Genomic DNA, 13,945 nt, shown 5'->3' with positions numbered 1-13,945 from the left:
TTATACTTTATAATTTATATACTTTATATAATTAGGTTTGTTAATAAGAGTTCAAGTTCAATTGTAATACATTGTTTATTTAATATTAGCAGAATAATTACTTTGACATATCAGCTAGAAAAACAGTGGTTATAACTGATATAAGGAAACCCCAGTGAAGATGATTTGTTGTTTGCATTTTACTGTAAACGTAAATGTTATTTTACTTGCTGTATAATTGTTGCATGCCTGATTTTGTTGTTAATACAGTATGTTTAGTTTTCACAGTGGATTTGGAGAAGCTTCTATTAAACCAGTAAAGAGAAAGCCGCTTGTGTCTGCTTGTGCACTCCTTACATCTGCTGGTGATGGAACGCACTGATGGGACACCCAAGTAGCTCCAGCAGCTCAAGCCATCCTTTACTAGGCTGATCTGTGCACTGTGCAGCTTGATATAGGGTGTGTCAGTCTGTCTTTGCTATCGAAACGACAGGAAAAGTACACCTTGTGTGTCTCGAAATGAAAAAAAAGCATGTACTAATTTTCTTAATTAATGAGGGGTGTGGTTAATTTTGGGTGTAACAAGAAATAAACCAATCAGAGTGTCTCTTGCTCATCATTCTCTTTAAGAGTAGATCAGGTGAGCTCTGACTTTGGTGGATTGCTATTTTAACGGTGCAGCTACCTGGACGTGTCCAACAAACTCTTCTCAGGAGAGGAAACTGAGCTTTTCACAAAATAAAGAATAAAATAACATTGCTGCTCCCCTAAATGAGGTGCTGGTGTATCTTCACAGCGTCAACCAGCAGCTCAGTTTCCAAAGTGCTGGTGCAGGTGTTGATGGATCACAGTTTAAACCAATAGGGAGTGGGAATGGTATATGTTTATACTTCTCTACATCCACTTTAAAAATCCTGCAGCTTATTCGAAACTTACAGAGTATATACCATTCTCACCAGAAATGTACAGCCAGTCCCATGATCTTGTGAAACTGGCTGACACCAGTAACATAACTAAACCTGAAACTGAAAGTTGGGAATCTTTTTTTTATTTCAAAGGAATCATTCTCCTGATTGACAGCGCTTCTGTAAATCTCTGTCCTGTAATCTATATAAGCTCGTTTCTTTCTCGTCTCTTTAAGAACATTGCAGCATCACGCAGGTAAAGACAATGAATAGAACCTTCTTTAGTAAGAAAAAAAGAACTACAGCTTTCACTTCATTCACAGGTGCCTTTATACTGCGTCTGTCTTTAACTGTGTTTTATAAGGATTTGAAAGAACGTCTCTCCTGGTTCTCCTGGTTCTTCAGTGATGAAGTTCTGCAGATCTGCTCTCTGTGTTCTGATCTCACTGATCATCACTCTTCTCTCCACTGGTAAGTGATTCCAGTTTTCCTCACTGTAAATCTATCTAACTAACCTTTAACACATTTACAGTTCAGAATCAGAAGCAAAGATGATTATTTTTACCATGATTTATAGAGTATTAGTGTAGAAACTCTTCCTAAAGTTTAATTAAACTGAATGTTTTTCACACAGATATTCATAAATAGATTATACTGTATACAGGGTAAGTCACAAGTTATCAAAAGACACTCATTATCTGCTGATTCTGATTTGGTCAGATTTCATAATGATCAGATCCAGTCCTGTCTTCAGACTTTTGACTGAGCCTGTAAAATGTTCATTATGGAATCAGAAATGGTTATTTTGTGGTATCACTACTAAAAACACATTGGTCACATGTTTTTAAGGCAAACAAAAACTTCTTCTTCACATGTTAAAACCTCAAATGGGAAGTGAAAACTAATAAAAAAAAATAAAGAAGTGAGCACAGTTACTGTTAAACCCTTAATAAAAGAGAAATTACCTATAGCTCTCATAGTCCAGGAACCCTTATATTTAGAGTGGTGTCGTTATTTTTGCTTTTTTGTCATACTTGTCATACATATTTCTAATTATCAAACACATCCAGGTCTAATTACTGCCATACCTGATAGCTATTATTCACAAATGATAATTACTCCAAAAGGGCATGGGCAGCTCATTCATGAGGTCCCAAATGAACCCAGAATAATATCTAAAGAACTACAGACCTCACCCGCCTCAGTTAAGTTCAGTCTGAATGATTCTGACAGCACTAAGTAATACGTTTTTTTAAGATATGGCTAAGATACTTCTAAGAAACCCAAAAATAACAAACTAATCAAAAAAGCCAGATGTGAAGACCATTTCGAGAGGAGAGCAGCTTAATAGAGGAGTACAAAGCATATATAATTTTACAGCCATATTTATATAGACCAAAGAGGGGTGGAGTAATTTGCTCCTTTTATTTTTACTATGCATTAGCCAAGATGGTGATCATTAGCTTTTACAATGTAGAATTGGGATGACACACCAAATATGTGCCTTCCTATTGCTTTCATATAAAGACAGTTCTGGTTATTGTGGCCAAGATAAGATGGCCTATAAATCTATATCTGTCCTGCTGACAAACAGTTTTCATGCATCTTGGCATCATGTTCTCCTCCACCAGTCTTACACACTGCTTTTGGATAACTTTATGCTGCTTTACTCCTGGTGTAAAAATCCAAGCAGTTCAGTTTGGTGGTTTGATGGCTTGTGATCATCCATCTTCCTCTTCCATAATGTTTCAGTGGTATATGTACATATAAATATGAAATTAATTCATTTATACATACATTCATTTAATATGCCATACCATGTGTTCGTTTTTTCAGTATGAAAACTTACAGCGTCCTGAATCATTACTACATCTCTGCTGTTTGTAACAAACCCAACCCTGTGTAAATCTGTTATAAATATTTAGAGTTGTGATTATTATTAAGTACTAATTAATGCACGGGGGGCGTATGGGAGACCCATCCGATAGAGGGGGGTCCGTCTATGCAGCGTCTATGTGTACGTGTCTATGGTTAGCATGCCATGTTAGCATGCCAGTGGCTGTTTTTGTAATAAAGCTGAATATAACGAGTTCCTTTCTGTTTTTTCCAGATTCAGCACATACAAAACTGTCAGGTAGAGTGACGGTGAAGCTCAATGACTCTGCGACTCTTCCCTGCTCCTACTGCTCTGATTGGCTCAGATGGACGGTGCAGAACCCGTTCACTGTTCTGGCTGAGTGTAATCAGACTGCATGCGGATCAGCGAAGGAGGGATTTAATCTGCTTCAGTACGAGAAAGGAGACATGTCCCTCACCATCAGTAACGTAGATTTCTGGAAGAGGAACCTGTACACATGCCAGTGTAATGGTGAAGACCTCTGTGATGTTCAACTTGAGATCGAGGGTAAGTACTACTATTCACCTGTCTACTCAGGTGTTCCTAAATATATCTTCTGTGTGCACAAGTGTTTAATATATAAAAGCAGCAGCTCGGCATGCTGGGACTGCTTCTACAAAATATAGTGAAGGAATGGGTCTCAGGCTCTCAGGAGCTCAGTGAACTCCGGCTGTGGTACAGTGACAGGATGCAGCACCAGTCGTGAAATTTCACTATTCACTACTACTAAATATTCCACAGCCAACTGACAGTGATATTATAACACAGTGGAAGAGACTGGGAACGACAGCGGCTCTGTGCTCTGTCAGTGTAAAATAACAGAGCGGGGTCAGCGGATTAGTACAGTTTCCTCAATAATGAATGTAGATGCACTCAATGGTTGGATTAACTTAATTAATCAGTTCTTAATCACTTTCAGATTCACGTGTTCCTGTAGTGAAGGTGGAGTATAATGGTACTGCTGTTTTGCCCTGTACTGAGAGATGTTCTGGAGTGGTCAGATGGACGGTGTTTCACAAACGTTCTGAAACTCTGGCTGAGTGTGATCAGACTTCCTGCAGATCAGTGAAGGAGGGATATCAGATGATCTATAATCAATACCTCCAGGGAGATTTCTCTCTGAACATCACTGATGCTGATTTCAGTAAGAGAGGATATTACACCTGTGACTGTGGTAATAAGGATATCTGTGATGTGCGTCTTCAGATCGAGAGTAAGTGTTCAGCTGTTATTTCAGTAATAAAATCTGGGTAAAAATGATTTGTAGGAAAGTTAAGGTTAAAATGTGCTTGTGTTTCTCCTCAGCTTTGAACTCCACAGTTCTTATAAAACCTGGAGATCCTCTGTTTCTGGAAATGGACGTGACGGACCCAGTTAAGGTGTATTATAATAATAGTGATGGTGTTGGTCTGTCACGTACTCCGGTCTGTACAGTGAATGAGCTGCGGTGTAATAATAATTACTCTCAGAGAGTGGTCTCTGCTGTACAGCTGAAGGAAATTAAGATGTCTGACAGCGGAGTTTACACCATCCGCGACTCCAGCAACGAACACGCGATCCATGTCTACACAGTCTCTGTCCAAGGTATGAAAATAGTGTTAAATTACAGATACACTGGTGCTGGAGCCTCAGATTAATGGGATGGTCAGAATTTTTTTTTATTCTATGATTAGTGTTTAGTGTTGTAGCCAAGATTATCAAAGGAGAGGTTATGTGAAGACTAAGACTGGGACTCATTAAGTTTAAGTCAAAAGACAAAGACTGGGAGAGACCAATACTAGATTTTTCACCATATATCCCCTTACAAAGACACAAAGAGTCTCTAATTTCTATGGTATATAAATATTATATAAATTAATGATATAATAAAATAAGTATTTCCTTCTCAAGCAAACTGTGACATAGTATATGGTGGAGAAACGCTTGTTGGAAACATGTAGGAAATCTGTCAGTCTGCTGCTCAAGACTGTGAACTGTTCCCTAAAGACTCAACTTCCCAGCATGCACCCACACCAGACTTCCCTGACTCCACTGCTCACATATTGCTATGTTGTTCCAGCTCTCCAAGTTACTAATTGGCTCCAACTGTCCTCCCTAGTATATATACTCCTGCTCCTGAGTAATACATTTAGTTCACAGTTCTAATCAGTGTTAAAGCTTTGGCATCTGGACTGCAATTAAAAAAACAGTGGACAAATATCTATTTTATTAAAGGCGAGGAGACGAAACTCAGAGATGTGCGTCCGGACGGGACTAAAATTACCGGAGAGGCACGGAGTTCAGAGAAAAACAGTAGATAATTCAGCCTGTAATTTTCTCAGAGGATGTCTGATAAAAAAACACGTACATGATCGTTCTGGACGAGAATAAAATCATAGAGGATAAAAAACCCCATAAAAGAGAAAATTACCCCAGAACCCCCTGAGAAACCCTTTTTGTATCATTGTTTATCGCCTTTTCCTTGCCACCCCTGCTTTGCCTGTTTACTCTAATGGGTATGTAGTTTGGTATATTTGCTGCTGTTCAGTTACTTGCCTTGCCTGTCCCTCACAACTCTTGTAGGCCTAATCCCTCTTGTAAAAACTCTGTCATTTTTACCTGCGTTTTGTCTTTTCTCAATCTGGCCTGCATGAGAAGATCGGACCTTTGTTGTAGTTTGTCACCAGGATTTATATTCTGTCTCGCTCTGTTAAAACAAAACCTACCATAAGACTGTTCATGTCTTTATAAGAGGGTAAACTAATAAAATCAGCATAATCAGCACAATTTATAATAAATGTGGTAAAAATAAGATGAATATATTGTAATAGTTATCTAAAGCTCTGTAGTTAATATTTGTTTTTGTGTTTTGTAGACAACCCACAGCCACACCCACACACAGACCCGGATAAAGGAGCGGCGGTGTCGGGGTGGGCGTGGCTGTCAGTGGGCGTGAATGGGCTGCTGGTTCTGGTCCTGATTGGGTTGGTGGTGATGATGTCTGTGAGGAGGAGTAACACAACGGAGTGTTTCCTGATGAACAAATTACCAGCACGTGGAGAAGAAGAGGAAATTCTGTCACATGACCCCTAACTTTCAGAGGGTGTTCCCTTTCTCAGTCTTCTCCTCTTTTCTATTTTCACTCAAATACAGATCTTTATTATAGACCCGCCCATCTCTGACTGGTGTATTCTTTATTCTGTATTCTGGATACAACATCTAAACATTAACACTGACATTTACTGTATTACTGTATTTACTATATTACTGTTTCACTTAAACTTCAGATCCTGTATCATGCTGCATCTCCATCAGCAGCCGGAGTCTGAGAGAGAGAGTACAGTTGGTGATGCTCTCTCTGGGTGGGTACACTCCGACTGTAATATTGGTCAGGACAGGCATCTGTTAGCTGATGTTTCAGAGCTGGGGATCCAGCACTTTCCTTTGATGCTACATGCGACATTTTGGAAAAGGGGCAGAGTCTGACTTCACATGTATCGGAGGAGACAGGCACTGGTCCTCATTCTCCTAGTGTCAGAGCATTACTAATGATAAGGATGAGTCCTGATAAATGGGTGGGGTAAATACAATTAGATTTGTCAGATTTGCTAGACTTGTTTTAAGGAGATTTTGTAAACTATATTAATGTCATTTTAAGAGCATTTCGTGACACAGATGATATAATGATAAAAGAACTATACAATAATGAGATTACACCATGTTAAACAGCAATGAACTTTTAATTTATAATAATATTCAGACATAGAGAATGGAAAATTAAATATTAACAAATATAATGAAGTTTATGTCCATATATTGTATAATGATAAATTGAAAATGTAATTATTATGACAGAATTAGTTTAAATTACTGTAACTCTCTCTTTTCTGATCTAATAAAAACTACAGTAATTTAAAGGTGCTGAATCATATTTTAAAGTCTTTACACTGGATACCTTTTACGTTTAATACTGATTTTAATATCATTGTATTATTTTTTATTGTATGGCAGCAGATAAATATCTGAACAGTTGTTAAATAATGAATCAGAATCTTCTCCTTTACTTGTTTCTCACAGCAGAACTAAACTTTTGGTTGATGTTTTTTTCAGTCATTTTACTCCAAAACACTGAAACTAGAGAGCTGAGAGGAGCTGATAATACTGACTTTATACTTATATCTCTAAATCACAACTAAAATCATAATTACTGTATTCAATCAGTTTTTTTTTATCTATTGATTTATAGGTATTTCATGGTCTTTGTTTCTGTTCTTGTCATTTAAATTCATGTTTACATGAGAAATTCTATATTTTATCACTGACTGTCAACATTTCACTTCATTTTAGCAGATTTTACATTTGTGATAGTGAATTATAGTTAAGTATATTTAATTATACATATTGAATTATACACTGGTAACACAATACGGTTCATTAGTTACCAATGACAGATTTAGGTTAACTATTAAGCTCAACTATTACAATCATCAATAGACATCGGTTAATTAATTATTCATCATTTCATATCATTTCATTTTTATCTCTCAAAAATCTTGCACTTACCTTGAAATGTTTAAAGAATAAAATAATAATTAATCAATAAGTTTACACATTGAAAATATATGGGATATGATGTGTTCATCGGAGAGCCTGGATGAAGAAAAGCAGAAGACATGAAGTGCTAATTTTCCATTCAGTAGGTGATGCTGATGGTAAAAAAGTCATCAGTGATCAGACTCTGCTCTTACAGAAACCCCTCTAAAGTACGTTGCAGTTTCAGTTTCTCTCAGAAACTTTAAGGGCTCTGTCACTTTTATGTAAATAGGAAGTTGCCTGCCACACCCCGTGTTAGCTTGTGCAAAATGGAAAAAGACAAACAAGCTAGTTCATTCTTAACTGTGATAGAAGCACAAAACTCCTTATTTAAAAGTTCTTACATTGCCCTTATCTGACTTGCTACAAACAGTTGGTACAGATTCCACCCTCAGACAAAGTCTGCTGGCTAATCCTGCTGTGTACTGATGTCTGAGCTTCTCAACTTCTCAGGGGTTCGCTTCAAGAGTACCCATTGCAGTGTGTGGGGTTACATGATTGGTTCATTTTGTAATGTAATGCTTCCACTTCTGGCGTTACTTCCCTCCATCAGTATTTAAAATTGCTATAGGACTGGAGTTAAATGCTGCACAATCACACTAACACCGACTGATTCAATGTTTTTGTTACAACTTAAAATTGAAGCCATTACAGATGTATAGATTAAACTGATGCACCATTTAAGGTAAACCAAAATTGCGTTAAGTGCTATGGCTGTTATAGAGTTAATGTTCTCCTGTAGCTTATTATATTTCTCTGTTCCACCTTAATTGGTAAAAAAGTTTAATTCAAGTGCTACAACTTTTTTTTTTTTTTGTTACATTTGTTCCACCTTAAATTCTGCTTGGTTAGATGTGTTCAAATATCTGAAACTAACATTTTAAAACAAGACAATGCCTTTTTCAGACTCTTAATCTTAAGACTTAAGGCTGAAAGTAGTTAATAAAATGTTCTAAAGTTCCAGATTTAAGTTTGTTGCATATAGAGAATTAGTTTGAGTCTGAAACAAACACAACATACACACCAGAAATGTTTGGGAAATAAAAATACATTTATTTGCACAATAAGAACAGAAAAAGATCAGATTTGCATTTACATATGATTTCCAACAGTGCACAAAACACAAAAACCCAACAAAACAGATCTTTTACACTTTAAGTGCTGATCACACTCACAGTTTGGATCTCATGCTGCCATTATAAAGTGTTTTTCTTCACTATTCAGTTTTTCAGTCTGACAGAGAAAAATCTCTAGGTACAGTTCAACTTCACTGAATAATCTGCGACTGTTTCTAATATTTCTTCAAGTGAATTTTTTCATGTTTTCATGTCTTCAAGTATTAAACAGCAAAACTAGACTAGCCTCAGAAGCTCCTCCCACTGAGGTAATAAATAAACACAGTGTGATCTGATGGGCAGTGTTTAATCTCCACCCCTGAACATTTCTCACAAACCCCTTTTATAGGTTTTGATTTATTAGTCTGATTACATCATGATTCTGTTCACACTGGCTTTCCCAACTTTTTCCTGACCTATAATTCACAGCCTTATACATACTGGCAAAAATTACCGTATTTTTCACACTATAAATACATTTTCCCAAAAATTATTAGTGTGCCTTATGTATAAATTCTACCAGTCAGGTTTTAAAGAGGAGTAAAGCCAGTAGCATTAATATTAAGGAGCAGTACTAGCATTAACCGCAGCGCTAGATTTTTTGCTGTTCAGAGGTAAGTATTATTGGCTTGTAGCCTGCTGCTAACCTTGGCTAGCACTGCTGGAACAGTATTAGCATTAGCTGTTAACCATGCTAAATGCTACAGCTCTTTCAACGTTCAGGGGTGAGAATAATGGACTGTAGTTCTGCCTGTTTACTGTGTTAAAACAAGCTACGTGGAACAATCCGCTAGCTTATATCGCCCTGGGCTACCGGAACACTTAGCAGCTAGTGCTAGTGATTAGCTGCTGATTAGTTGCTAATGCCTATGTGAAAATCTGGCAATTTAAGTTCAGATTTACAGGTCTCACCAGCCAGTGGTCAGATTGGATGAATTAGAAGGAAAACATGGCAACAGCCTTGTTCCTTACTAGTGTCACATAATGTACCTTATAATCAGGTGCACCTTATGTATGAAAATAAACCAGAAAAGACATTTATTGATAGTGTGCCTTATAATCTGTTGCGCCTTATAGTGCGAAAACATACGGTACTATAGAAATCTGGGGTCGCACTACAGCACCGTGAAGTCTGGCTGCTTCACATTAGCTTCATGTGCTGTGTTCCAGCCACATAATATGACCTACACCTAAATATACCTAAATATTCACAAGACAGACAATAAAAGGAGTAATATAAAAAATCAAATATAAAATAATGTTAAATAAGTAAAACAAAGAAAGGAAAGAGCTCTTGTATCTAATAAGTGAGAGCTTCAAAAATGTACCACAACACTAGTGGCTCAGACTGGAACTCGTTTCTCTCAGTTATTATAAGAATAAACTTTTAAACTGAGTTTGATTGATTTGATTTCACACAGAGAGACGTTTGTTCTCAACATATCAGTAAAAAAACAGGAGCCATTCACCATCACTCAGTACTCTACCCTGGCTGTATCTCCCTTTACACAGAGTGCCAAATAAAAGCAGTACACACACACACACACACACACACATTACCACATCATTTTCTTACAGGGTGTGGCACATGATTCACATGAAATGGGAGGGACTACACGATTTACACACTGCTATCAGTGTTGATAACTTACAGTAATAATGAAAGTTCAGTTTAAAAACTAAAAAGGAAAAGTTTGTGAACAAATTTTAATTTGTAAAACAATATATGTTTATAAAATGCTAAATGACTGTACAGGTACCTTAAGCCACCTTAAAACCACTGGTACCTTATACTGTAATAAATCTGTGTAAATGCTGCTGTGTAAATCTGTAAATGTAAAACAAAGGCTGTAGTGCGTAGTAGTAGTTTTTCTTTATCATTATTTCATTTGGTATATTTAGCATAGTCAAGATAAAAAGGGGTTTCTACGTTGCTTGTGTTTCATTTCTGCCCCTTACACTCTAAATTTCGGGAAAATATATATGTATATTGAACTTATTTATTATTGGATTTTTATTTTTTTTCATTCCACTTTTTATCTCCCAACAAAAGTAGGTTGGATTATACTATCAGGATTGTGTTATCAATTGACAAATTGAGAAATCACAAAACTGAATTAAAAAACTTTGAAATTTGCATCTTGAGAAGCTGGATTTAAAAACGTATGAAATCGAGTTTCTGGTAAAAAGTTTCTATATTCAAATTTAACATTAAACAGTCAGACACTGCAGCACCCAGAGCTGATTTCTCACTGCGTCTCTGAATCAGAGGTTAAAGTGCATATTTGGTCCAGAGATTAAAAATGATGGTTTCCTGTTCTTAAGACAAGGAAATATCATCATTAGAGTTAAGATCACAAATGGTAGCAGCACCAATCCTGAAATTCACAGAAAGATCTCTTACTTGAGTATCTACAGATCCTGAGCTGTTGGAGATAAGGAGTGCTTAGTTAGAATAAAATGTGGTGAAAAAACCTCTTCTCAATCTGATTATTAAACTTCTCCAGATCAGAGCATCACCTCCACCCTCCAATCATCAGCCCACAACTTTCTCCAAACTCCAACTGAGTTTTTTGTCTGGAAATCACTGATGCTCTGGATAAACCCATCAGAGATCAGTTTATCTATTCTAACTGTACAGTAGAAGAGTAAAATAACTCTCGCTGTGGAACACACTCATATATAATACAGAGAGAGAGATTGGGAATTATATTTAGGCAGAATTCTGAATATTACTGTTTTGCTGGATGAATTACTCCTCTTCGTCTGCATCGTTGTTGTTGCCTACTTCAGTCAGTGGAAAGCTGTTGTTCTGTGGATTTCTTTTGTTCGCTGATTTTCTCTGGAGATGCTTAATTTTTCTCCACTGCACCCAAATCACCACCACTGATACCACACACACCACCCCCAACCCTACCAACACTCCAAACACCCAGCCTGGTAGAGCAGCTCCATGACCTGCAGAGAACACACACACACACACACACACACACAAATAATTAATGTTTTATTATAACTGTTTATTATAAACCTGTTACACATAAAACTACATTTACAGATGAGGTTCTCTTTATTAATAATTATGAATAATCAGTAACAGTATGAATCATTAGTGTGTATGCAGTGTGATCTGTATTGTGTACCTGGTGAAGGACTGGGTTTCTGTTTCTGACCACCAGCTTCAGAATCACCTGAAACACAACAAAAATAATAATGTCACAGAGTAAGATCTCAGTCTGAAGAGCTGTGTTTCAATATGTATCTTTATTTATTTATTTATTTATTTTTTCCACCACCATCAGGCTACATTAAAATAAAAATATTTATATAAATTTTTTCTTACTTAAAAAAACACAGCAATGAAATTAGTGGTTTAAAATTAAATATATTAAATAAAGTTTACTAGCTAAGAACAGGTTTATTATCCCCCTCCTCCCAAATCAGTCCAGGTTTTGTGCTTTTATACCTTAAGCACTAATCTAATTAACTAATGAAGCTCTGGATTAACCCAACAGGGCAACAAAAGACTGAAAAAGTAAGTGGAACTAATAAAAACAGCTGCAATAGGTTGTAGTGGTTCCAACTTTTTGAAGTGTTGGTGCGTACGTTCTAAATGAGTTAATTGTCTCCATTTGTAGATTGTTTATCTTACTGTAGACTAGTGAATTTCTACAGTCTTTCAAACCCCTTTGTAACCCTTTCCAGTCAACAATGTTTGATCATAGAGTCGCTGTAAGCTCTTTTTGGCATGACGTGGATCACATTCTTGTGTGAAGAAAAGGCCATAAAATTTGAGTGGTTAAATTAGCTCTAGTCCACAAGCTCTAGTAACAAAAGGAATCACAAACTGTTTCCACTGGTACTATGATTTTTTATGGTTGTTTCTAATATGTTTTGTGTTATTAATTTAGGAACATTATATTTGTCAGTACCTTTTGACTTGAAGATCAGATTTCATTTTCTGACAAATTTACACAGACTTTACATTAAAACTCCTTCCATTAGTGACCGCTTCAAAGTGTGTTGAAGTTGAACAGTTGTAGATGCAGCCCTAAAAGACTTCTTTCCCTTTAAACTGCAGTGAAATATGCTTGAACTTTGTTTAGATAGTAACGGTCAGAGGATTTACCTGGTTGTTAATGATTTTTACCACTGATCCCCTAAATTCTGTTCCCCCTCAATAACAATCACCACTAACCCCTTCTATCACCACCATCACCAACTCCACTACCTTCATCACTTCGTTCACCACCTCCATCAGCACTTTCACTGCCAGTAGAACAGACAGACACTATAACTGTAATAAAGACTGTAAATACTCACCATGGACGATCACTGTGTAGATCCAGATGACCTCTTTTGTCAACATGTACTGTAAGGTATAAACCCCACTATCAGACTCCTTTAATTCTCTCAGCTCCAGATCAGATGTTAGTGATGCTCTCTGTGTGTAATCCGATTCAAACTCTACAGAGCGTCTGTCCACCCTGCAGAACTGACGGCTGGATGGTTTAGCTGGATCTGTGCTGCTGTAGATCACCTCCACTTTCTCCAATACATCCACCTCCATCACTAGAGTCTCTCCAACCTTCATATAAACTGTAGAGTTCAGAGCTGATGAGAAACACAACCAGAAAAAAAATGAGAGTAAATCACTGAATCTACATCACTTTAGATTCTCACAGTGAATTTACTTACTTACACTTACTTTTAATTCGTAGACGAACATCACAGACATCTCTATCATCACAGTCACAAATGTAATATCCTCTCTTTCTGAAATCAGCTACAGGGATGATCAGAGAGAGATTACCCTGCAGGTATTGATTATAGATCATCTGATATCCCTTCTTCACTGATCTGCAGGAAGTCCGATTACACTCAGCCAGAGTTTCACTGGGTTTACTGAACATGGTCCATCTGATCACTCCAGAACATCTCCCAGAGCAGGGCAGAACAGCAGAGTCATTGAGCTTCACCTTCACTGTAGAAACTTCTGATTCAGCCACTGAAAAATAAATGAATATACTGGATTATAAAGCAAGGTTCTATATAAATATAAAAAACAATAGGTACATTTTACTAAGCTGATCACATTCCAAGCACCCACTGTCTCTTTCAGCATTAAACCATTTTATCTGATTAAACTGTTTAGTGGCCTTTAAAAGTTTTTAAAAATTTTAAAGTGCTGATTGTAAAGAGAAAAATCATTAAAAACACCAGACAGAAGTTCACACACGCACCAGTAGCAAATAAGAGCAGCACACTGAGGGTAGCCGTGCAGGACTGCATGGTAAACCTGCAAAAAAAAAAAAAACTTTACATTTACATTTTAAAATGGTTAGCAACTGAGGCTAAAGGGTATCCAGGAATGTGTGGAAAATATGAGCTATAGTCAGTGATGGGCGTTACTTTGAAAAAGTAATTAGTTATATTTACTAGTTACTTCTCCAAAAAAGTAACTGAGTTACTAACAG

The 13,945-nt window shown here is 36.8% G+C and overlaps 2 protein-coding genes across 2 annotated transcripts; one reads left to right on the top strand and one right to left on the bottom strand.

Moving 5' to 3' along the window:
• Positions 1-1,279: 1,279 nt before the first annotated feature.
• LOC125787013 (uncharacterized) lies at positions 1,280-6,444 on the top strand. Its single transcript, XM_049470756.1, has 5 exons — positions 1,280-1,355; positions 2,995-3,288; positions 3,701-3,994; positions 4,087-4,365; positions 5,636-6,444. Exons 1-5 carry the CDS (start codon positions 1,292-1,294, stop codon positions 5,851-5,853), a joined length of 1,149 nt encoding a protein of 382 aa, XP_049326713.1. The 5' UTR covers positions 1,280-1,291; the 3' UTR covers positions 5,854-6,444.
• A 4,776-nt stretch (positions 6,445-11,220) lies between these two features.
• On the bottom strand, positions 11,221-13,471 carry LOC125787069 (uncharacterized). Its single transcript, XM_049470853.1, has 4 exons — positions 13,177-13,471; positions 12,792-13,082; positions 11,612-11,659; positions 11,221-11,426 (listed from the first exon to the last, which is right to left on the bottom strand). The coding sequence occupies exons 1-4, from the start codon at positions 13,379-13,381 to the stop codon at positions 11,221-11,223; spliced, it is 750 nt and encodes a 249-aa protein (XP_049326810.1). The 5' UTR covers positions 13,382-13,471.
• Positions 13,472-13,945: the final 474 nt, after the last annotated feature.

Source organism: Astyanax mexicanus, chromosome 22 (genome assembly GCF_023375975.1).
Source record: "Astyanax mexicanus isolate ESR-SI-001 chromosome 22, AstMex3_surface, whole genome shotgun sequence".
NCBI lineage: Eukaryota > Metazoa > Chordata > Actinopteri > Characiformes > Acestrorhamphidae > Astyanax > Astyanax mexicanus.
The sequence above is the reverse complement of the archived record's forward strand: the minus strand, read 5'-3'. Positions and strand labels throughout refer to the sequence as shown.

What these genes read in the sequence shown, in the direction of transcription:
- LOC125787013 (XM_049470756.1), top strand. Translation starts at nt 1,292, where the DNA reads ATGAAGTTCTGCAGATCTGCTCTCTGTGTTCTGATCTCACTGATCATC. An exon ending in TGTTCAACTTGAGATCGAGG is followed by an intron (nt 3,289 to 3,700) that starts GTAAGTACTACT and finishes AATCACTTTCAG; the next exon opens with ATTCACGTGTTCCTGTAGTG. An exon ending in TGTGCGTCTTCAGATCGAGA is followed by an intron (nt 3,995 to 4,086) that starts GTAAGTGTTCAG and finishes GTTTCTCCTCAG; the next exon opens with CTTTGAACTCCACAGTTCTT.
- LOC125787069 (XM_049470853.1), bottom strand. Translation starts at nt 13,381, where the DNA reads ATGTTCAGTAAACCCAGTGAAACTCTGGCTGAGTGTAATCGGACTTCC. An exon ending in TGTTCGTCTACGAATTAAAA is followed by an intron (nt 13,083 to 13,176) that starts GTAAGTGTAAGT and finishes GTTTCTCATCAG; the next exon opens with CTCTGAACTCTACAGTTTAT. An exon ending in GAAACCCAGTCCTTCACCAG is followed by an intron (nt 11,427 to 11,611) that starts GTACACAATACA and finishes TGTTCTCTGCAG; the next exon opens with GTCATGGAGCTGCTCTACCA.